Source organism: Taeniopygia guttata, chromosome 7, assembly GCF_048771995.1.
Source record: "Taeniopygia guttata chromosome 7, bTaeGut7.mat, whole genome shotgun sequence".
Classification (NCBI taxonomy): Eukaryota; Metazoa; Chordata; class Aves; order Passeriformes; family Estrildidae; genus Taeniopygia; species Taeniopygia guttata.
Window position 1 is genome coordinate 33,178,278 of NC_133032.1, and position 23,817 is coordinate 33,202,094.

The 23,817-nt window shown below is 36.4% G+C and overlaps 1 protein-coding gene across 1 annotated transcript in view; it reads right to left on the reverse strand.

Moving 5' to 3' along the window:
- Positions 1–1,168: 1,168 nt before the first annotated feature.
- Positions 1,169–23,817, reverse strand: part of DARS1 (aspartyl-tRNA synthetase 1) — a 36,808-nt gene continuing 14,159 nt past the window's right edge. The window contains exons 5-16 of the mRNA XM_030278105.4: positions 19,118–19,220; positions 17,754–17,834; positions 17,216–17,275; positions 9,350–9,461; positions 7,448–7,582; positions 6,462–6,609; positions 5,407–5,553; positions 4,369–4,411; positions 3,640–3,720; positions 3,042–3,153; positions 2,578–2,649; positions 1,169–1,789 (exon numbers count right to left, since the gene is read on the reverse strand). Coding sequence (XP_030133965.1) covers positions 1,698–1,789; positions 2,578–2,649; positions 3,042–3,153; positions 3,640–3,720; positions 4,369–4,411; positions 5,407–5,553; positions 6,462–6,609; positions 7,448–7,582; positions 9,350–9,461; positions 17,216–17,275; positions 17,754–17,834; positions 19,118–19,220 — 1,186 coding nt within the window. The 3' untranslated portion in view covers positions 1,169–1,697. The remainder of the gene's footprint in view (positions 1,790–2,577; positions 2,650–3,041; positions 3,154–3,639; positions 3,721–4,368; positions 4,412–5,406; positions 5,554–6,461; positions 6,610–7,447; positions 7,583–9,349; positions 9,462–17,215; positions 17,276–17,753; positions 17,835–19,117; positions 19,221–23,817) is intronic.

Genomic DNA, 23,817 nt, shown 5'->3' on the forward strand with positions numbered 1-23,817 from the left:
ATCTGGGGAAGATTCCATAGTAAATTAATTACAACAGACTCATAAGCAAAGCTGCTAAGTGTTATTCCTTGAATTGTGCGACTTCTAAACAAAGTTTAACTTCTGAATTTCCAGTACTTTACCTGACTGACCTTTATTATGATTGTTTTCTAATGGAGAACTCTTGTCATAAGACATTAAAATTAAGTCTTGTTCAATGGCAGCTGCAAAGATGATTTGCCCTTTTATGAAACTCTACCCAATTTATACACAGCCTCACTGACCTTTCTGTAGCATAACCAATATGTGACTTCTCTGACATTTAAAAATCAAGGTAGCAACAATAACACAGACCATCCACACTGTAACTCCTACTGAAGGCTTGATCATGTAAAATGTTAAACAAAAATTAAGTCAGGAATTACAAATATGTATGCATATTAGAGCAACTATTGCAGTAGTACCCAAATCAGGAATTTAATCCTTTGCTCTTTGGCAGCAACACTTACAAAATGTTTTAAATTTGAAAACCAGCTCCCAGATGCAGTCTACAAAAAGAAGCTTCAGATTCACTGGTGCCTCTTCAAATGCAGGGAACATTCTCTGGCTTGGGAGGAGGAGGATGACGACGAGAAGCAGGCTTTGTGCACTGCTGCAAATTGAGGAGTTCAAGTAAGTAAATAATCTGAGAAAAAGTATGTCTAGAAAGAATTTCAGAACTACTCTGACTTACAGAAACATTCAATTTTCTAAGTATACAAAGCTGGGCTGTTCACAGCATTTATAAATTAAAAAAACCACCCTGAAATAGATTGGCTTGGTGTTGTTTTCCTTGGTAAAAGATGCATGAAATCCTTGTTTTGTTTGTTATATCAAAAGCTGGATTAGGCAGGAAAACACATGACTTGCTCTCAAACTCACTACCCATTTATTTTCTGAGAATATCATATATCCTTTGTGTATTCCATGAAAATGTGTAAACTTGCATGAGAATGTAATTTGCATTTTCAAATAGTTACATAAAATAAAGACCAGGCTCATGGCTTTTATACAACTTTCAAAAAAATGAGAAGATAAAAAATAAATTTAAACTTCAGACAGTTATTACATCAGTAAAAAAACCAAACCAAAAAAGCCTTATTGATTATTTTGTGAAGATACAAAGCAAAAAACCAGACAAATTTGCATCTAATTTGCTTTGAGAGCTTTATTTCAACCTATTTTAACAACTTCTTATGAAGATTTCTTGTTAAGAACGTTCTCACCTGCTTCCCTACCTGACACTCATGTAAATTATCATCTGGCTGGTCTCTCTAGATTTTTAAGTTGCAAGCACCCAGTCACTTTATCTCGGAGCCAGTACTTCGCAATATTCAATCTTGCTGACATAAGTGAAAAATGCAAAATGGTTATTGCATAATTTATTAAAATGTTTAGAAAAATGATACATTTTAATGTGTCACTAAAGTACTAATTCAAAGTATCCCATTTTAATTAAAAACGTGCCCTTGCCAATACAAAGAGTCTTGATCTGTTAAAATATTTTCCTTTAAATAAACAACTATGGATAAAAAAAAATTACTGTGGCACTTAATAAAGGAGAATTTTGTTTTTAATTGCATATCATAATGCTCAAATCAATCAATACATGTTCAGCAGCAGCAGGGGCTATGCCTATTTGCAGGGCAGAGCATTCCCAACTCTCAGAGCAGCTCGTATCAGGGCGTCAAGCGTTTGGGATCCCTGGGGAACATGGAGGTCTGGCGGACGTTGTGCAGCCCCAGGTACAGCATGGTTACTCTCTCCAGCCCTAGAGAAGATGAGAACAGCCCATCAGCACCATCAGTCTTTGTCCAAAACCCCAAAGGAGCTGCAGGCCCTCCCCAGCTAGAACCAGCCTCACAGAGCAGTGTGAGCACAGCCCATTGTGCAGACACTTCCTAATCCCTGGGGAAACAAGCACCCCAGCCATGGTGGGTGGAACCCAGATGCACATTTGTTTTTCCACACAGCTCCTGCGTTAAGGTTTTCACCTGGAACAGCCTGAACACAGTGATAATTCTCGTGGCATCCCTGTTTGGCTTGTACTTTGCCAGGAGGACCATCTACTCTGAAGAAAAGATGAAGCTTCAGCTTCCTTGATGTCAGTTCTAACTGGCCTAAATTATTCTGGATTACCTGCAAATGTTGCATGCTCCCAAACAGATGATGAAGCATCACTTATTTCTCCTTAGTGCAAAACACCTTCATCCAATACACAGAGACCAGTGGCTGCTGGTATGATTATGACTTTGATTAATCCGTACATAATACACTATTTTCTTGCTTCCTTAAATTTTCCTCAGTGGTCAAATTTGAAAATGCTGTGCCTGCCTAGTGAGGTGGCACATTTTCTTGTAATCACCTTCTTTTTAAACTCACCATGCCATTAGTATTTTGACTATTTATTTTATGATGATCCTTGAATTTGAACTTGTCTCCTTCAATTCACCAGGATAAACAGCCCCACAAGGTCACTATTCAGAATTTTATACTGAATTCTGCTTGCTGCTGAGCAGTTTAAGTTAAACTCAGGCTAAACAAGAACCAGACACTTACCTATTCCACCACCTGCATGTGGAGGTGCCCCAAACCGAAAGGAGTCAATATAAGCCTTTATTTTCTCCAAATCTAGAAAAGAAAAATATTGGTTTCTCACCTGCTTAATGAACCCCAAGCCAAACAGACAAGTGATTGCAGGACTACAAGCAGAACAAAAAAATTACAAACTAACAGTGGGATTTTACTCATTGAACATGTAAATTGTCCAGAGCTATCGAATTTATGACTGTAACAGTTTTATTATATAATTTTATTAATAACTATTCAACAAGGTATTGCTGGAAGACTCACTAGTTTCTTAATACCTCACTCTAGATTGTTAAACAGAATTAGATGGATTAACAGTAAGAATAAAAGAGAACTCTGATTTTACCACTCATATAACAAATTCTGCCCCAAATTCTCCCTCTAAAGGACACAAATCAAGTCACAACTTATGTTCTTTTAAATTGCCTTGTTACCAATGCCATGATGCTTGGCTCTTTCTGTCAGCAGCTGGGGGTCGTGAATTCTCTGAGCTCCAGACAAGATCTCTTCCCCTCTCATGAACATATCATATGAGTTAGAGGTTTTCTGGAAACACAAGAAGAACTTTACTTCCTACCTAGAGTTACGTAGTTTGCAATATTTACCTCTCAATAATTTAATTTTCTGATATCCAAAGCTGTAAAAAAAGCCAATTTTCACTTAAATTGTCTGCTGCCCTGGAAGAATGTTTCCGCCACTTTTCAGTGATGGCAGCAGTGTTTGACCATGGAGATCTCTTCATAAAGCTCTCCCAGTTTTTGCTCATTTCCTTCTGGTCTGTTTTCACCAGTAAAAGAGTAACTCAAAACATTTGACAAGTCATGTAACCCTGACCTGACCTTGTTATCATAATTTTAATTACAGCAAGGCTGCAATAAATGTTAAGGCCCATTCCAACCCAAACCATTCAATGATTTTATGGTCGTATTAATACACTTTATCTATATTATCAAGTTATTGCTACATAGAATAATTTAAACTAAAAAAAAAAAAGAAAAAACCCCATTGACAACAACAGGGAATTTTACTTACAGGGTTGGCTGGGTCTGGCATTGTATAAAAAGGCCTCACAGCAAGAGGATATTTGTCAAGAATATAGAAGTCTGTGTCGTACTGAATAAATAATTTTGAATAGTTAGTACAAGAGAAAACTACAACAACAAAAAACTAAATTACAAGAGAAAGACAGAACCAATGAATCTTTGAAAAAAAAATTAAAAAAAAATCCCAACAGCTTCCCACAATATTGTCTAAGTTATCAATAAAAATGGTGCATTCTTTCTCAGTTTTTCAATACTACTTCTAGTGTAAATTTACAAATACTGAGCAGTAAAATGTTTTGCTGTAACAGGTACTTCCCCCCCCCCCCAAAAAAAAAAAAAAAAAAAAAAAATAAAATCTAATCTTCTCCTATAGATTTTAGAGTCTGGTTGGTGTTTTTTTGAAAGTCTCCTAAGAAGTGGCTTTGGAACATACTAGCCCGTTTGGTGTCCTCAGCACAACATATGAGAGAAATAAATAAAAAGATTGAAAATTGTTTGAAATTGCTTATTAATGACAATGACAAAACTGACAGTAGATGAAATACACAGCACCAAAATGGGAATGCAGTCAATTAAAAAATGGTAATCACCAACTCTTCACAACTTCTGCATGTTCTGAGGTACTGTTTACATATAGGTATTTACACCAACCCTATGAATCCATAGTATCAGGTTTTAGATTCAGTGACAAATTTATTTACTCTAAAATAATTGTTACCTTTTCCTTTACCAGGCGTCCCAGGAGCTTTTCATTAGGTGTGCTGAAAAAGATTATCATCATTAAATGGAATAATTTGAACTTGCACTGATGATATACTTCACAAAGCCCAAAAGATTACAGCTACAGAGCTGCTGCACCCTAACCCTTAGAAAATCTAGTACTTGTTTCTGACTGTTTTGAGTTGTGCACACAGAAATTGCAAAGTAAAATATATTTATTTGTTTCTAAATACTTCATATTGGGCCTAGAAATCCTGCAAAATAACTGGTAACAAAAAATATTCTTGCTCTCAATGTAACTTCTTCCTAGTGATCGTATTCTGATTACTGAAGAACTGTACTCTCAATTTCCTATTGCCACACATCTTGTGTATGACACAAAAAGTGAGAACTTTTTTCAACATGAACACTTGTTGAGGAAATTATTTTCCTCCATCAAATTCTTATGATGGAAACTTTATTTGATGCACAGATCATTTAACTTAAAATCACACAGTACCCTAATGGTCCTGGATATATTATGGAGAAGAACAGAAATGTTTTAATTCATTAAATGTCTTTAGTAAATTTTATACATAAACTGCTTATTAAACCATCTCTCAGTAAATCAATGGGAATTAATCAAGAATGTTTATCAATTTTCCTGAGATTTGGAAAGAATAAATGGAAAGGTGTTACTTAAAAGAAAGACCTTAAGGCAGCAGAATCTTTTTACTTAGACCTATTCAAAGACATGTGACAATTCATGTGAAGGACTGCAATTGCTGGACAAACACTTCCTTAGGAGGTTCAAGTTGCTCTCATTTTATGTTGTCAGTTATTTTCTGTCAAATTTCAGAGTTTGTACCTATAGTCTATGTTAAAAGAAAGGATTATTTTCACATCCACTTATTTACTTGTCAAGAGACCTGGACAGAAGTGCTGTTTATTCCTCTAAAAGCTGTGGATCTTTATTGAGGGCTGCCAGGTGCTCAGTACAAAACTGACATACAAAACTGACACTTCACTCCCACTTTCCCAAGACTGACACAAGTACCTGAGATCCTCTTCATCACCCATCTCCACACCAGCCTCCCGAAGCATGGCCACACCTTCACGGTATTCCAGCCTCAGAGTTGGCTCCAAAAACTTAAATGGCTCACATGGGAACTGTTTGCTCACTGTCTGAATTTCAGTTTGGAATCTACAGACAAAGAAACAAGAACAGAAGCCAAATACAAAATAGTCAAGAACTTGCACCTAATCAGGATTTTGTGGTTTTGCCACAAGAGGTCCCTCTTGCAACATAAAAACTGTACTAAAACCACTTCTGAAGAAATTCTGTAATGAGTTGTTTTAACAAAGTATATGCATCTACTTCACTGATGTTAATAGTTACTACTACTTCTGTTTAATCCCTTTTGTAAGAAATAATCGACTAGGCCAAATTTTCACAGCAAAGACACTGAAATCACCCCTTAGATGTATAGTATTTACCTGGGTTCTTTTTTGAGTAATATTCAAATATAAACAAGAAATTTCCTTCTGGACAAAGATTTGCATATCTCCTAGCAAAACAAACTAATTTGTAAGCAAATGGAAACCACTTCCTAAACTTCTAGCCTTGCTTTTTAATGAGTTAGACTGTGAATAATGGAAAATAATCCTTGCTGTTATTGTTATGGAACAAATGCAGGCTGATGCAATCACTTTTATTCAAGAAAACTTTCTTATATAGTAAATATTAAAATCAGTTTTGAATTAGAACAATCTACCAATAGTGGCAAAAAAAGGACACTTTAAATTAAGGATGGATCAATTATCTTAGGAAGTCCTTTCACCATCAGACAGCAAGTTTCTTAGTGCAAGCCAGCATACTCCAGGAGATGCTAAAAGTAGCTTACTGGCCTATGGCTTAGTGAACCTTAGAAGTCAGGCACAAAGAAATAGTTAAGAGCAAAGCAAAAGTATGTTTCAAAGTTGTGCTGTAAATCAGATTACCAATGATTATCTGACAAACTGAGGATAAAAGGCTGGTCCAGTTTATTCCACAGCACAAGAGATGTCGAACAAAGAAAGTTGCTCATTAAAAGAAGGAAATGCTTTTATTACCTTTCCTGAAGCCCCTTGAATATCTGCACCAAGGTATCTGCAATCTCATCTACTACTTCATGATAGTGATAATTAAAAGCCATTTCAATATCCAGACCAACAAACTCAGTCAGGTGTCTGTGTGTATTGGAGTCCTCAGCTCTAAATACTGTAAAATTAAACAACAGAAATTATAACTGACCTGAAATTATAATTCCAGTTGGAAAAATAACAATCATCATTTAGATTAGATAGACATGAAAATTCTCACTGAAAGACACAAATATAACTAGCAGCCTCAGAGCATCATTTGTAACAGTGACAGCATTACTGCAGCTGTCTGTACTGCAGTGGTACTCAAAGGACACAAGGCAGACACAACATACAGACAGGCAGGATCTCTGCTTAGACCAACAAATACAAGTGGAAAAAACAGACAAGTTTCCAAGCACACAAAAACTTTCAGATTTGAAAACTGCCTTTTTCAGAGGAAATGGACTTGTACACGTGCGTGTGATAAACACATCTTCCCATAAACCATGACTCATCTGTTAGCGACTAACAAGAAATTTAAGGCCTTCTGAATTACCTGGATTTTTTTTGTTGTTGTTTTATACACTGTTATTGACTTGTTTTCAGCATTTAGAGGTTAGGTATCTTTAAACCATTTAAGGTCTTCAAAGAAAACTATTGTATTGCCACCTAAAGAGGCCATGTCAAATCAGCATTTATGAAAGAGAATATTTGATTGGAAATTATTCCTTTTTTAGTATTTATTGACAGTTAAAAGTAAGCTTGTTCTCAGTAATGTTGTTCAGTACATGTACAGCAACTTCTGTCAACTTTACTGTCAGCAGTTGCCTCAACTGAAATTTGGTTTGGTAAGTGAAACTACACCAAGTGAAACTATTCAAAGTTTTAGAGTGTATGTGTGCTATTTTACTTGTACCACAGCTGCTAAAACCAGGGCACACTTCACACGTTGCATAAAGCAAAGCTTTTCTTACCTGGCCCAACGCAGAAAACCTTTTCAAAGTCAGCACATATACACATCTGCTTGTACAGCTGTGGGGACTGAGCCAGGTAGGCACTGGTTTTGAAGTAGGATACAGTAAACACATTGGCTCCTCCTTCACTGGCAGCTAGAAAGCAAGTGCTTTAATAAGGAATTACTGAAATAAAATTAAGCAGTTATTAAAATAAAAATGTAAAAAATTAATCAGAGGTAGAATGATGGATTATTAGTCTTACATTTAAAGATCAGAAAGAAATTTTTCTTCCAAGCATACTAGAGATAAAAAATATATTTGCATCCATCCATTAATGCCAAAATACATTTTGCAGCCCAGGACTGTCATACCTTGTCCTGAATTTCTCCAAATTTAGTTGGGGTAGTTTAAAATGTTCCTGTTTCAGCTGACCTTCACCTTAGAGTGAGAACAGCAGAGAATACCTATGTGTACTGACACATCTGCCTGCACCCCTACATTTCTGTGGAACCCAGTCTTTGCCAGCGGCTCAGGCTGCCAGGGGTTCACTGCAGAGCCTGAGACCCAAGTGTATATCCTGTTTTGCCAGGACCATCTTCTCTACCTGAAGGCATAAATATCTCTCACAGCCAATCCCAGATTTACCAGAGGGCAGGAGCCAAAGCTACAAAGCTTCTTCTCAGTCTGAGGTAATTTTCACAGACAGCTACAGGAACAAGGATCACATGCATTTCCCTTACTGCAAAGCACCTACCAAAATTGCATCACTTCACCTTGCCAATTCCCAGTGTGCGACATGAGAGGTGGAGTGACCTAACACAGGTAACTTTTAAAAACCTCAAATCTTAAAACAGTTATGAAGTTTAAATTGGAAGTTTAGTAAGGATTGCATTGACTTAGTAAATTTTACAAAATATGCTCTCATCCCATCAAACAATGGGATGCTTGCTTGCTTCCGATGGGACACTGCAAAATTCCTCAAAGGTCCTACATAAATAAACTTTTTGGGAGACTTTTAGTACTTCATACTATATAACTGTCTCTATAGGAAAAAGTCATCCAATCTTCTAGTTCAATGATACCTTGCATGTTGAAAGAACAGCTGCTTACATGCCTTTTGTTAAAATGTTCACTTTTTATCTCAATCAAGAGATGTCTTCCAAAATATAAATACAGAAGCATAAAATTCTGTAAGCAAGACGTGCACTTTATGAATGTACATACAATAACAAAGTAACATAAATGTTTTGCTCTGATTTTCCATGCCATGTATCTTAGGGGCATCAACAAAACCGCAGAGCACCAATAAGATGGAAGAAAAACCTCCATCAATAAATCAAGCCACTGGACTTTTGTAAACAATGCAAATCAAAAGAACTAGAAGCAAAATCTACATTTCAGAATTTTGAGCTGAAGCTGTTATTCCTCATTTCCAAAAAGAAAAAGGTCTACCACCTTCTATTCTGCCACATTCTTATTGCTAAAGAAGTGACAAATTGTGCCATGTAATGGCATCATATTTTATACCACGTTTGTTGCAATATCTTTATGATGGAATATGCTTTTAATCTAAATTAGACTAGTTTTTTTTTAATACTGAGAATGGAACAGGCAGTGTTCAACACTGAGAACAATGATCTGAAGAATAATGCTTATGATCAGAATTAAACATTCATGTGCCCAGCAAACTACATAAATCTGGTGTATATATATAATTTCTCTTGTCATTCTTTTAATAGCCTAAGTCAGGAGAAAAGTAAAGACCAACTCTGACACTTGCTAGAAGTTTGCTATGTTACATCTAAACTAGAAAGAAAATCTATGTTTTTAAATAAAAACTTATTAAATTTTTGTCAGATAGGTACACAGAGCAACCACAAAAGAAGCACACCTGTAGCTGCTGGATAACATATACAATACCTGAAATGATTTTGGGAGTCTGAATTTCCACAAATCCCTTGCGAATAAGAGTTTCTCGAAAAAGCTGACAAATACCAGACTGAAGGCAGAAGATTGCCTGACTAGTGGAGGTCTACAAGAAGAAGATAAAATAATGAATCCTATGTTAGTTTTCCCTGACTCTGTTACTTCTTCTGGACAGCTGGAAGGATGAATTCCTTCCCTCAGGAATACCTGATTATTGTAGCTGCCTAAACAGTGAAAAGTGCGAATCTGTAATTGTCTGTTACACAGAAGGAAACAGGAAAGAAAACCAGAGAAATTATTAATTTCAATTTATAGCATATTCAGTTATAAATGAGGCACTATGGTCAATTCTACATTTGAAGAAAACCCTGATTTATGAGATGTGCTTCTGCAAATAAAGGTTTTACAGTAAGAAATTTAATGAAAGTACTAAAGCTATTAAAAATTTTCAGCACACTGAACTAGAATAGCTGCAGAACACAGTGCATGACAAAAGCAAAGCTATTAATAACTTACATAAGGTAGAAATGTATGTCAGTTAAAGGCTACCAAATACAATGTTTTTCATGTAAAAACATGGCCACATGCTAACCATGTACAATACTGCCACAGAAACATCCAAAACCCAAGGTCTACACTTCCAAATCTTAAGCAGCCCACATAACACCTGTTGATATGAACTGCAGTTCTTCTTTTTTTCACCTTACTTTAAAAGTAAATTTAGCTGAAAAATAACTGAATTGATGAATTAACTGAATTAATTGAATTTTCTTTTTGTTTTTGCATGTGACACAATTGAGCTGCTAATCTGGGTTAGCAAATACCTACACTAAACATTCCTGGAACACTTTTGGCATGAAGAATAAAACAACCACCTTAGTGACTGTTGCAAAGACTGCAAGGCCTCAGCACTGAAGCCATATCTGATTTTGTGTTTTCAGCACCTCAAACACGACAGTGAGCAACCTAAGAGGGTACAAAAAGACCAACGAGTTCCTGCAAACGAGCAAGAGAACGGTTCTTTACGACAACCTGCGTCACAACACTGTTTACTTCTCTTTCTGAACAGCACCCAGCTCTTCACTCAGGGTAAGAAAGGCCTTGTGGGATTTTGCACATGACTCTTCTACCAAACCACAAAACAAAAAACCCCCAACCGAAACAAATTACATAAGCCAAATTTAGACAGTCAGTAGAAATGCTGAAATAAAGCTACATCCATCATCTCTGCAAAACAAAGACATCCCTTTACCAACAGACCCAAAGAGAAAACTGCAATAATACTGCAGATCTGTAGCTGTTTGGAGTTATTTGCTGTTTTAGCTGACCAATGAAATATTTCAGGCGGGTAAGTGGTTGAGACTAGTAAATAATAGCAGTTCTCACTGTCTGACAAACCACATGTCTGACAGACCACAGCCGCTACTCAAATGTTCAAAATTAAGGAAATGAGGTTTTGAGCAACAGTTACAAAAGTACCCTAAAAGTTTTTCACCTTTTTCACATTGGTCTCCCAGAACAAAATATATGGTAAAACTCTGCCTGAGTTATGGGCATAATCTGGCAGTGTTACATCCAAGTATCAGGATGATTCAAAGGGATTTTTTCTTCTTAACCATCTCCTACTTGAAAGGTTAAAGAGTTGACAACTTTAAGTCACATTTGAGTTTCCCAATAAAGTTTTTGACGAACTAGACACATCTGAAATTGCTAAGAGAGATGTGTAACATTAACATAAAGGAAAATAGAAACAATGACCCTTCTGCCCTTGAACCAACAGCAGTTTCATGCCAGAGCAGGTGAGAATGCAGTAGTAAGTCAAACAGCCCCAAGAAAAAAAAGAAAACTGGCTGCTAAACCCAGTCTGAAAGCAATTACATGGTCTGACCTAAAACTCTGCACAGAAACAGAGCCAGCCAATACCCAACACAGCTGTCCAGTAAGGTAACTCCTCCTGTCCTTTGTAAGGGTGAAGGACAAGGATTCTGTCTTCCTAAGCCATCTATAATGGTAAGTTAGGCTTAGAAACATCATTCATGAAAGCAGCCAAATTCACAGAACTGGACACTGAAGCTTTTATTTAACTGCAGACCAAGAACAAGCAGCAATTCTCCCTACCTCAAATTAGATCTGACAGGACCGCTCTTCTTTCACCAAAGGTGGCTGAGTTTCAGTGTCCATTTATTCAGAGACTGCCAACATGGATAACTGTTGGGAATTTGTGATACTGCAGCCTCCTTGTAAGAACTAAACAGACTCACAAGACATCTGAGATAAGCTCCTAAAGAACTGCATCTGACAATTTGCAGTGGAGTCAAACCAATGACCTCAAAAGTTTTATGTGCTACTACAATTTCCAAGTACTTAAAAAATGGAGAAAAAACTTTTCAGATTTAATAACATTCCTTGCACTGGTGTGATGTTCAGAACACAAAGAGAACAAATACATTTGAAGAAAATAATTCAGTAACTGAGATGCTGGTATATATAGCAATGTCTGTACAATGGTAAGTAACACAGTCACAATTTGAGCTTCCACACTTAGGCACACAAACTCAGAAACAAACTGACTAGGTACTTAGCAAACTAAAGACAGAGACAGATGTCAAAATTAATTGATTTTTACCTTTGCCTTAAAGTAAGATTTTGCCATGGCATTCTTGTTGTATAGTGTTTACTGCAACAGGAATCCTTCCACATACACATTGACAAACTATCTTATCTGAGACTATGGCAAAGATAGTCAATATTGCTTCAAGAATTAATCAGAAACAAACAAATTTATGATAATTAAATGCTGTTGCAGTTAACAGTGTTAATGTTTTAACTTGGCTGGCAAAATTAATTTTACAGAAAAACTCATTATTTTCAATAATGTGTAACCGTTGATACCAACAGCAGAAGAAAAGTTGAGGGAACAATGCTGAAGTATGAGTTTGTTATAACCTCACTTTAATTTCACCTGTGTGTTTATTATTCAGATGCCATGAAGGAAGACATTAATGATACAACTGAGCACTGTAAGCTTATAAAAACAATTATCACTTTTCATTTGGCACAAGCTGCAGTGTCAGAACAACAGCCACGTGTGCTGCCAAATGTTTTTCAGTGGAATTGAGGTCAGTTCACAGCAACATGATCATATCTGAGATGAGACCCACGCACAGACATGAGAAGTTGTGAACTTTCTTGTTACTCTCACATCAGCTGCAGAATTTATTCTGCTCTCCCCTCATTTTTGCTTTTCTGTTTGCCGGCTGTAGCTACCTATCTTCCATCAGGAACAACCACAAATACATAGTTGGCTAAATAATGTAATCTATATTCCTTTAAGTAATATACACTATTAAAAATAATGTAACTAATTTTGCAATATCTACACTATATATAGCACAAATGAAGGTTTTGCTAGGAAACAGAATTTATCTTAAACAACTTTTTTTTTAACCCCAAGGTGTCTGAAGTCAACTTCTATTCAAATGTTAGTATTACTTTTAAGTACAAGAATATATGAACGTGGAGTTTGTTGTCTAAATGACTGGGACTGTGTATGTACACACTGCCAAATCACTGCCCACAAGAAAATAAACTGGACATTTGCTTGTTCATTACAGCTTGGATTCAGTCAGGAAAAACACAGTTTTTGCAATGAGGAAATTGAATCCAATACAATGAAATCAAGCTTGAAGTAATCGAGCATTTGGAAGAAAAGTGCATTAAGATCAGCGTACAGCTGGATTAGCACATACTACAGTCTGACATCCATAAACTATTAAAGATACAGTCTAATGTTAATGACCTTCCCTGAGCAATATAAACAGGGTAATACTGACCCTAAAAAGGGGCTTTGCTTTGGGCTCAGTATGCTGGGCTATAGCAGACACAACAGGACTGCAAAAAGGTACATTTGGAAGGTACCGTAGAGACATAAGTCCTGCTGAACACAAAAAACAAACCAGAGCAAGGACATCAGTGAGGTCCATTGTAAACCTGGGTGAATCTGAATTGTTTCTTTCTTCAGACTTTCCCAAAGATAAACTGAGACGTAAAACCCAAGAATTAGTGTTTATTTCACTGGTGTTTTCCTAATTATCTTTTTTAAACAATGTAAAACTGGGGGAACCTGAATTGGTATTTTTAAGAAGCAAACTACAAGAAACAGTGTTTCACTGGTCTTTTTTTCATTACTTTTCATGTACCACAGAACTTTATGAAATACAGCTTCTGCAGGTCTTTTAACAGACATGGGAAGTCTACACACCACCGAATACTTCAGTGAAACTTCAGAACAGCAGAAAAGTAAAGATTTAAAAACACAGTCAGTGCTTTCTCTACTTTGCCCTTTTTAACTGTTGTGGTACATGAATGGTAAATCAAACATCTCTATGATAAGTGGTTCGACTTTCATTAAGCCATTGTGAAAAATAGATACTTGGGTCAAGAGTGGTTTCCTGACAGTCACCTGTGGTTATGTGAAAGAAAATCTAGACCATACCAGGACTTTTCTTCTTACCAGCTCTCTTTTCTCTAAAACCCCAACTTTTCTACTCCAAGGGTGAGATCTGTATTTGATGAGTTAACCCACCAGGAACAGGTTCATTCTTCTCCAGTAACATTCTTTGGAAATGATTTTCAAAACCCCTTAGCCCTAAATAATTACAATTTTTCTCTCCATACTTCACAATAACAACTACAGCAGTTGCTTGGCATCTTGGCATTTAAGTACTTCCTAACCCCAACCTTACAAGAATTAAACTATGAGACACTTTTGAGAGATCTTTGTCAGCAAACAAAATGCAGGATTGTTAATAATTCACTGCAATACTCAGTCTATTTCCACATGTACACAACAGTGGAAGTCGTGCAATCTTTGCAACATACTTTGCATCTTTCATCTCCACTAATGTAATTTCCTTATTATTAATTTCACTCCTTGTATTACATCACAATCAAACCTTCCTTGGTATACACTATAGTTGGATGGAGTGATGCTATTTTCAGAAATCCAGTTTTTTTCATTCATGTAATGACTGAGTTTCCCAGCTCCACTTCATCATGATTTGGCTCTATCCAGTTAACTCCTTTGTTAATCACTATTTAAAATTAGCTAATTACTTAACTGCTTTAAATACTGTGTTTAAATGGTCAAAAATAATTTTAGTTGCATACGAGCAACTTTTTTTAGTCTGAGCCTAACCAAGATCTATGCATTTAGCTTGGTAAATTGTTCTGAAAATAACAGCGTCCCTATTTTTGATGTTCAGTGATTTCTGTCTTCCTTAAAAAACTGAGGCACTGAGGAAACCAGAACTAGATGATACATTTACGTATGGCTGGACCTCCTCCCACACTTGTAAGAACAGACCATCACAACATATCCATTAGAACTATTCTGTTAAACTTTTCCCCTGTTGCCCATGATATGGTTTTCCTAGAAGAAACAGCTGTGACAATGGTTTCAGACAACACATCATGTTTGCAACCCTCCTTAGGACATGCCTACTTATGCAGTGCATTTGAAACAATAAAGGTTCTTTGAAGCCCCATTTGTAATCCAGTAGCTCCAATCTATGGAACCAAATCACTGAAAATCAATTACTACTTTCTGGATTTCTTTGTATTTCTACTCTTGTGATTCCACTACATACAGTGCTTACGATGCACATATATATATGTATGTGTTCTCACTGAAATTTCCCCTTTCTTCATTAAGTATCTTTTTTGCTTATTCAACAGTCTTTAAAAAAACAGGTTAAAATAACATATTTAGAATCTGCTTTTGTTCTGAAACACATAATGAAAGGTGCAACAGAAAAGACACACAGACTGTGGTCTGAGACAGAAACCTTTCCTGAGCAGAGGAGGAAGGCAAGACAGATACCCAAACCTAATCACGGGCAAGCTGTGGCCAGATTACACCTAGCCACAGGTGTATGCAGAGGATGAGACATAGACACTTCAGTACTGAGATATCTGGCATTCCATCCTGCCACCAATTCTGCGAAAAGCTAACCTGAATTGCTGTTCAGCCATGAAACAGCTGCTTAGCAGCACAATGCAGCAGCTGCTGGAGCTAATGAGAAAAACAGCTTCTTAACACAGAGTTAATGTTCAGAGCTCAAAACAAGGTGCCAGACATTGCTGAAGAAAAGGTGTCCCAACAGCGGTTGGGACACAGAAGAGGTTACAGCAACATCCACTTAGGTCACCAGTTGCACCCTCCAGGCAGAACACTGACAACTAATGCCCTACTGCTGTACTGACAAAGATATTTCAGGAGTATTGACATGGTCATGCTGAAGTACTGGATGTGTACAGGGGCAGAACTTTAGTCCAGCCCTTTGCATTCCATCTCCTGTGTTTATTCTGGCATGAGTCTTCCTTCTTTTTCCATTACTATTTACCTTCTCAGGCTTTGCTATGCAGATGTCCTCAACTGCATTACAGCCAAGGATACCTCCAAGCCATTTTCACCCAGTATTTTTAAATATTATTTCCCTTTGTATAATTTCTCTGTTCTCTTTGGGCCTCACAGTTTCTTTCAGTTTCTTCAATATAATGGATTTTCTTAAGTTTCTCTGGAGTGCTGTTAGTTATTTTTATTCATCACCTGATGTTCAAGTAAAGCCTGCAGTTCAAGCATCCCAGATTTCTCCCCTTCAATTCAGTACACTGTCTTAGCACTACCATAAGCTGATGATCTCTCAAATGATTTTCATTTTCAATCATTAGTATAGAATTATTTTCATTAAAGGCTTAATTTAAGACAGATTAGGAGACCAATATGATGAAAAGTAACCACAGACTGAAATTATTCAGTATTGTACATAAGGTCAAGTAAAAAGAAATTAACTTTGGTACAAGTAAACAATTGACACAAGTAGTTTTAGTTGCTGAAATAAGGAGATCAGATGTTGAAAAGCTGAAAGTCTCTCACTGCCAGAACTTTTCCAAATTTTCCAGTACATTACTATTTTGTTTTATTTCTCAGGTGCAAAGATTGATTTACTGAGAAACTGCCATTATCAAGAACTCTGAAGACAGTACTAGGTATCAAAAAAAATGTGCTAAGCACAGTCTTCATTCAACATTGATTAAAATTTTATTGTGGAGAGCCTAAAATGGCCAAAAAGCCTAGGAAAAGGCCAAGATGCCTCAAGTCAGTAATGCTTAGTTACACACTTAAATGTTAGCTGCTGTTTCATAAAAACCAAATCCAAGTTCTGTAAGTAATTTAGTAGACTATTTTGTTGCTGATTAGAAATGGTAAATATTTGGGAGGTCTGTGAATTCACAGAAGGTTGGGTGTATAGGACCTGGATAAAGAAAGGTGTTTCAGGGAAAAAAAAAGGAAAATACACGAATGCTGTGGAAACAACAAAGAGAATAAGATTGGTACTATGGCCGGTACAACTTCTCTGGTAAGGCATATGTTACAGCACCTCAATGGCCTGTTAAATCTCAGAACTTCCACCTTGTACTTCAAAACCAAGCTCTTTACAGGTTCTGGATAACAAAAACTACATCTGAGAAAAAATGTTGTTCGTAAATTGTCCCTACTCAGTCATCTTTGACTTTTGCAGCTAAAAAGCTCAGATGTACAGTCACATGTCAAATCATCAGTGTTTCCCTTTGAACTACCAATATATGTTCTTTAATTAATGTCAGTAAAGGCAAACATTTAGGATTCAAGAATCCCGTGCTTTTACAATACCACACAAAATCACAAAAACATATTGTTTGTTTTTCTTCTGGCCAACAATACAATTCCATCAAATCCATGACTTTTATTACTTTGTGGACTAGAAACATGAAGAATAAACACTTGCAGGCAAGCCTGCAGCACTGCATGTTCCTTACCCTTAGATCAATGATTCTGTTGTCCAGTCTTGTATCTTGGTTTACAGTAGCTCTTCCATCCTAAACAGTTGCACAAAAGCACATAGTGAATCCAAAAAATAAACAAACCCAAAACTTCAAAAAAACCAAAATCAATGGAGAAAAACACCCTCTGGCTAAAAGCAAAGGGTTATTTCTACATTCAGCTGAACATCTAGATCATTCTAGAAAGAACACAGAGCAAACTGGCAGCATAGAAAATTCAAGGTGTAACTTCTTCAAGGTATAACTTCTCCCAGAGGTCACAGGCAGAACTCAACTATGAGGATGCAGCAGACACACACACACAGGATTGGAAAGCCTCTGGTTTTGACCTTCAACTGCAGTTCAGCAGACATCAAACTATAAAGATGTTGAACACAGTTCTGGATAGCACAAAGAAGTAAAATGCAAACCTAACAAACCCCCAGAATTACTGCATTAAAGAAGTTGCTTGGCTTTTGTGCTTTTGTTCAGCTACAAAGACAAAAAAAAGCATTTGAGGATGCAAAGTTTTCACCTCCTCTCCTTCCACTTCTGGTCGAACAGCATCATCCAGCTGTAAGGGCAGCCGGGGTTCAGCTGAACTGATCACATAGATCTGAAATTGAGAGAGAACAGAAATAGCATGAGGCTCTGCTCAAAAGGAGGTGTCATTTACAAAAGGGTATTTCTAGCAGAGACTTGAAACAGTGTTTGCATAGGCTGCAGGCTCTAAGACTGTGATTTTATTCCAGTACTTGAGATACGTTGTGCATTCTCATGACAATACTGAAGTGCTTAGTTCTTGCTTTCCCTTTGAAAGATTTGAAGTATCTTTTCTTCTTCTGGGAAGGACCAAATTGAGCAAATTCATATAGCCTGAGGGACAAGCCTTTTGGCATGAATACCAGCTCTAAATATACCAGATTTCACTGAGTTTTAGTTTCTGATTCCAGCAAGATCATCCCATTCTTCTCCTTGTTAATGTATCATTTACTTATCATCTGAATACAGCTGAAAAGAGCTATTTCAGATTCAAAAATTTATGAGATAACTAAAATACAGTCAGAGAATGAAAACCACCTTGCTGTGCCTTACAGTCTACTATTGCTCCTAGAGGAGCAGTGAATTTGATGTTCTTTCAGAGAACTCAAGCATAGGGTAATCTGCACACATATTAAAATATGTTTCTTCAAAATCTGCAGATTTTGAAGAAACACAGAAGTGCTGTTAGCTAAGATTTACCTCACTGCTATAATAGCCATTGTGCTCCAGTCCTGAGGCGACTGGGTTTCAGCTGTATTGTAGGCATACAGTTTAGTTAAAAACCTTTAGAAGAAAAGGATATTACATAAAGGTTTAAATATGCTTTCTATTTAAACAAATTATAAAGTTACACTTCCTCCAACCCTACAGCACAAGCTCCAGGAACTTTAGATTTCAAAAGTTTCCATACTGTTAAGCCACTGAGAGTTTATTTCTGTGAGAATTATGTATTCCAGTCCATTGTACTAAGGGGAAGATTGTAACTCCGATAAAAAAGAAACTCCCGACTTGCACTTAAAAAGAAGCAGACTTTTTTTCCAGTACCTATTGCAGTTAAGAATCAAAAACTTGAATCACAAGCTTTTCTAGCCAAATTGTTCTAGAGAGATACTTTATTTTACTTGATATTGTAATTCAAATGGCAGATAAATAACAGGGAAATATAAACTCCAAGTATCTTAAAACCAGAAGTGTTTAATTTTTACATATAAAACACTGAAATTTGTAGCTTAAAGCAGTTTAATTCTCTGACATGGGATTCCTTACTGACAAAGTTTATGTATGTACGCAGACAGACAGTCTCAACAGATAATCTATCAAACAATTAAGCAGTGCTCCATTTGCTCAAAAATTTACCCTCTGAACATGAAGCTCAACGTCTTGTTGAGTACACCCTCCGATTTTCTGATGTGCTTTCCTCACAACGCCTTCGATGTCCACAATGCTCTCTTTGGTGATGCTGGCAATAAAGAGAGGACAGAAGCTCAGTAAGTTCCACTGCCCACTGCAGCAGCTTCAGCACTGAGCACCATTCATGCACTGTATGGGCTGCTGAACAACAGACAAGAGTCTGAAGTTACTTTTATATCTAATTACTGATTAATAAAGGAGTTTGCTGAAATATCCCCAGCCACAATGAATTCAAACTGAGATGGAAGACATGAGAGGGAAAGAATTATGATTGAGCCGAGTGCTCGCCCATTCTCTATGTGTTGTTTATATATAAAGTGACAAGTGGCAGAGCTCTTTTTCTAGGCCACAGACACTCTTATATGTGTCAGCTGATGCAATTATCTGCAAGATGTGCCTTCACCAGCAGAACAACAAACTCAAGGGAAGTCCTAGGACTGAAGGGGAAAATCAAAACTAGTTCAGCTTGTTTAAACTACATGACTTGTGACTGAAAGATGCAAGATGCTCCAAAGTAATTTCTCTGTGACAGGGGAGATCCTAACTGCTCCCCAATCACAGTCACTAATAGTACATTAGAACACCACACACCATCCTGAAAGTCTTCCAAAGATATGATATAAAGTATATATGCTATAAGCAAACAATAACAAAAGCCTCAAGAGTCAGAGGTGAGAAAAGAATTTGTATGAGCAGTTTTTATTTATGCATTTAAGGCACTGGAGTTTAAACCAACACTTTTCTACAGCTAATCTTACCCTCACTGGAAATATATTTTCATTCTGTCTCTCTGTTAGTTTACAAATATCTAAAAATATTAACTTTCCTTTTTAGGAAAACTAATGTTCCAATTAATCCTTAACTTATGAGTCCTTCTTGAGAAAGCTAAAAAGCATTTTATGTACGGCACTTGACCACCTAAGCCCTTAGACAGCAGGGAAGTATCAGGCCCCACAATTTAACTGCAAACAATAAGAGGTGAGTGAGGATGTCATCAGACAAGCTGGCCACTGCTAAAAGCAGCAAGGCAAAGAGCCATTAACAACCTATAACTTTGCAAGGCTGGCACTTTTTTTACTTTTAATAAAAATCTTATGATATTAAAATAACAGTGGAAAATTCAAGAATCAAATTCTCAAAACCTAACAGTGGCACTATAAGTATATTCCAATTAACTAAAAAATAAAAAGCCAAATTTGAGTATTTTAGCTGATTACACTTTTTTTATGGTAATACTTTCAGATGATAGAACTTATTAGCTGCTCTAAAGTTAATAGACAAGGGTGGTTCATATGCTTGACGTGCTTAACCATCAGGTAATTCCATGTACTGCATTAAATTAGTGAACAGCGTGTTCTTCTGGTACATTTACACTTTAGAAGAGCTACAGCTGCTCAGATCACGACTAAATTTGTACAAAGCAGAGGCTGAGAGCAGGCTTCAAATAAGAATCCATTTAGTTATGGGTGAGCCTCCATCTCCATTAGTTTAGCAGAGGCAACAAATATGAGAAAGGATAATTGAAATGACACCAAGTGCTTCCAAGTACTTTCTATTACAAATGATTCTGTTTGAAACTCCTCACACAGACTGTGGAACCAATACAGTGCTTTGGGTGCAAGAGAATATGATCATTTGTGAGAATACATGATGCTAAACCAGTATTAAGTGTAACTATAAATTCCCTTTGCTTTTTGAATGCATGAATGTTTACAAAAATTAAAGTTTTACTCTTATGTGAACTTTTTTCCCCTAAAATGTTTCTATTTTTCCTGCTTCCTTTTGGCAAATGTCCAGAAAACACCACTAATGACATGACTAGCACTGTCTTCACTGAAAATACCAGTTTCTAATCTGGTGAATAAAAGCCTTCTCAGTAATAACAGCAAATAATGTTTTAAACTTATTGAAGGAAATTCTCTGTGCTGTGAAAAAAAATAATAGTTAAACATAAATGTGCTGTAAGGATTCATAATTATATTGGTGATCCCATGGATGAGAACTGTTAGTGAAGTCTGTACATAGCTCTGATCAGAACATGCAAGGAATTTAAGACATGTAAAATTGTCTCAGGTTAAAAATACAGGAAGAAACTGACTTTTGCATCACTGTAACTGCAACGTTGCTTTGCAAACTTGCATAACTATAACTTTGCACGTAGGATAAATTGAGCTTTCTCTCCATTTATACACTGGAGTTGCAATTAAAACATGTTTCTTGATCTGGAACATATTTGAAACTGTAGCATTTCTTAGTCATTACATTTGCCATAATTTGAAGATGCATTTCAACTGACTTCCTAACTGTGTAGGTCCTTGTAACCAAAGATTCAAGTAATTGCCTGGGCACACAAAAGCATTAGGAAGGGTCCTACTGCATGTGACCATCTTTATATTTATAAACATCCATCATCTCCTCTAAATTTCATTTGATAATTAAAAAGTGTGCTTTTCCTCATTTAAACTCCATATTTAATCCAGTGTGGAAATGAAAGTTTGTGTTTTGAGTTCTGTTTGAACTCAAACAAGACCTAGAGCTGCAAGTGTCTGAAGTCCGTAACACTGCATCAAACATAAACTACAGAAACCCGGAAGGTGCTGCTGTGCTCCCAACAGGTAATTCCGAGGATGTTACTGAAAAGGCATTTTCAGTTCAAGTTACAACAAGGAACAAGATGCTCTAATAAAATGCCAGTAACTACAGCAAAGCATTCTCCACAGCAGCAGGAATAAGTCATCTAGGTAATTTTTATAAAATTCCCCTGGGTAACAGAAAACCCCTGAACACCAACAAAAGTGAACAAGTAGCAGAAAAACATGCCAAAATACCACCATTTCCATTAAGGACAACAACATTTACACATGTCGTTAATATTACCAGAAACTAGAAACTAAAGTAGGATGCATAAGGCATTAAGAAAAGACAGATGACATCTTTACATTGTTTAATCCAAAAAGAAACTATTTAAGTATATAGACTCATGAAATCCAACAATAAAAATTTTCTCTGCATAGGAAACTGCTTTTGTTCAAAAAAATCAAGATTATAATTTCTAAAGTGTCCACTAGATGCCTTATGTCCCTCTTAATTAGCTGCATGTCTATTAGCCAAGACTTTCTCTTTTAACCACAGGATTGCATTCTTCCAGTCTTTATAACAACATCTTTCATCAACAGCTTCATGTTGCAAGCTGAACCCTATGCTGGCCTCCCAAAGTGAATGACAATCAACACTTTCTTGGTCAAAAGCCCAAAGAACAGGAAGAAACTTGGTTATTTACAGGTTTTAAATAGAAAATGCTTACTTCTTCTATAACACCTATATTTATTCTGGCATTTTGTTGCTTTTTCTTTATCACCTTTCTGTAAGCAGGTGGCACAAATTATAGGGATATATTATGAAATGAAAAATATTAAATAATTGTCTTAATATATAATGATCCTTTATCTGAATGCCAGTGAAAATGAAGGCAACTATTTACTTTCAAAAAATTAGTGTATTTTTTAAGTAGTTAACAGTATAAACATTTTGTATTCAACAAGAGCAACTGTAATCCTTTCTGCACAAATACAGCTAGTATGCATGACGTTCCCTGAAAGGAAAATATCTGACACTGCATACCAAAATGCCAGGTAAACACCTGATCTTATTCTCTTCATTCTAAAAATGTAATGATTGGTCTTCTATACCAACATTCTAACACTTGGTTGAACCTAGATACCTTCTGGGGAAAAAAAAGAGGCCGATGTGCTTTTAAAAATTTTAAGTAACAAAAGTCACAATGCATTTTTAGTAATTTTCCCTAAAAAACCTACACTTTATTTTCTTTCTAAATTCCCCTAATTTCATCCTCTGTTCATTGCATCCTGTCATACCTTTGTATCTGCAATGCATAGAAACCTCACTGGCAGAAAACCTTGCACAGCACCACCAGACTGGGATTTAAATCACCCACTAATTTCTCCAGGACAGAACAGTTTTCTTTAGTCTCGCAGAAGGCAGATTTGCCTGACCATGTATCATTTCTTCTTGCAACTTCACCACCAACCTTTTCCAATCTGACACGTATTCAGATACAAAGACAACAAAAGTGGACAAAATATTCCAGAACTGCCTAAAACCAGGCACATATTACACTAATGCTTTTTTCTAGAAGTCAGAGAACTGCATGGGTTCCTGTGAAGTCAGTTATCTATCACAATCTAACATTTCTCTCTGCATTCTTCTATTTATCAATCCTGAACACCCACAAAATCTGACCAAACAATCACAAAGGTACAAATTCACACTGAAGAGCATTGAAGTGATTATTCTAAAGGAACCCTGGTTACTACACACTCCTGAGTCCCTATTTACCAGTCCAATTTTTGTGTCACCAACAAACTTAGCTGCAATTTGACATTTTCTTCCAATCTTCTGATATGAAAATTAAACAGAAATGGATAAACATTCTGCAATATCTCTCAGTCTTCCTGGTACTACCAATTTATCTAGCTAAAGAACTTACATATATTTTTCTACACTGTGAATTATTTTCGTACAAGTTAACCATTTCTCCCCCTCCATTTTAATCTCTCTCCTGCCTTTTTACTCTCCAATCTACTACAAAGAGCCCTCAAGTTACTTCCTGTGCAAATTTTTGATGA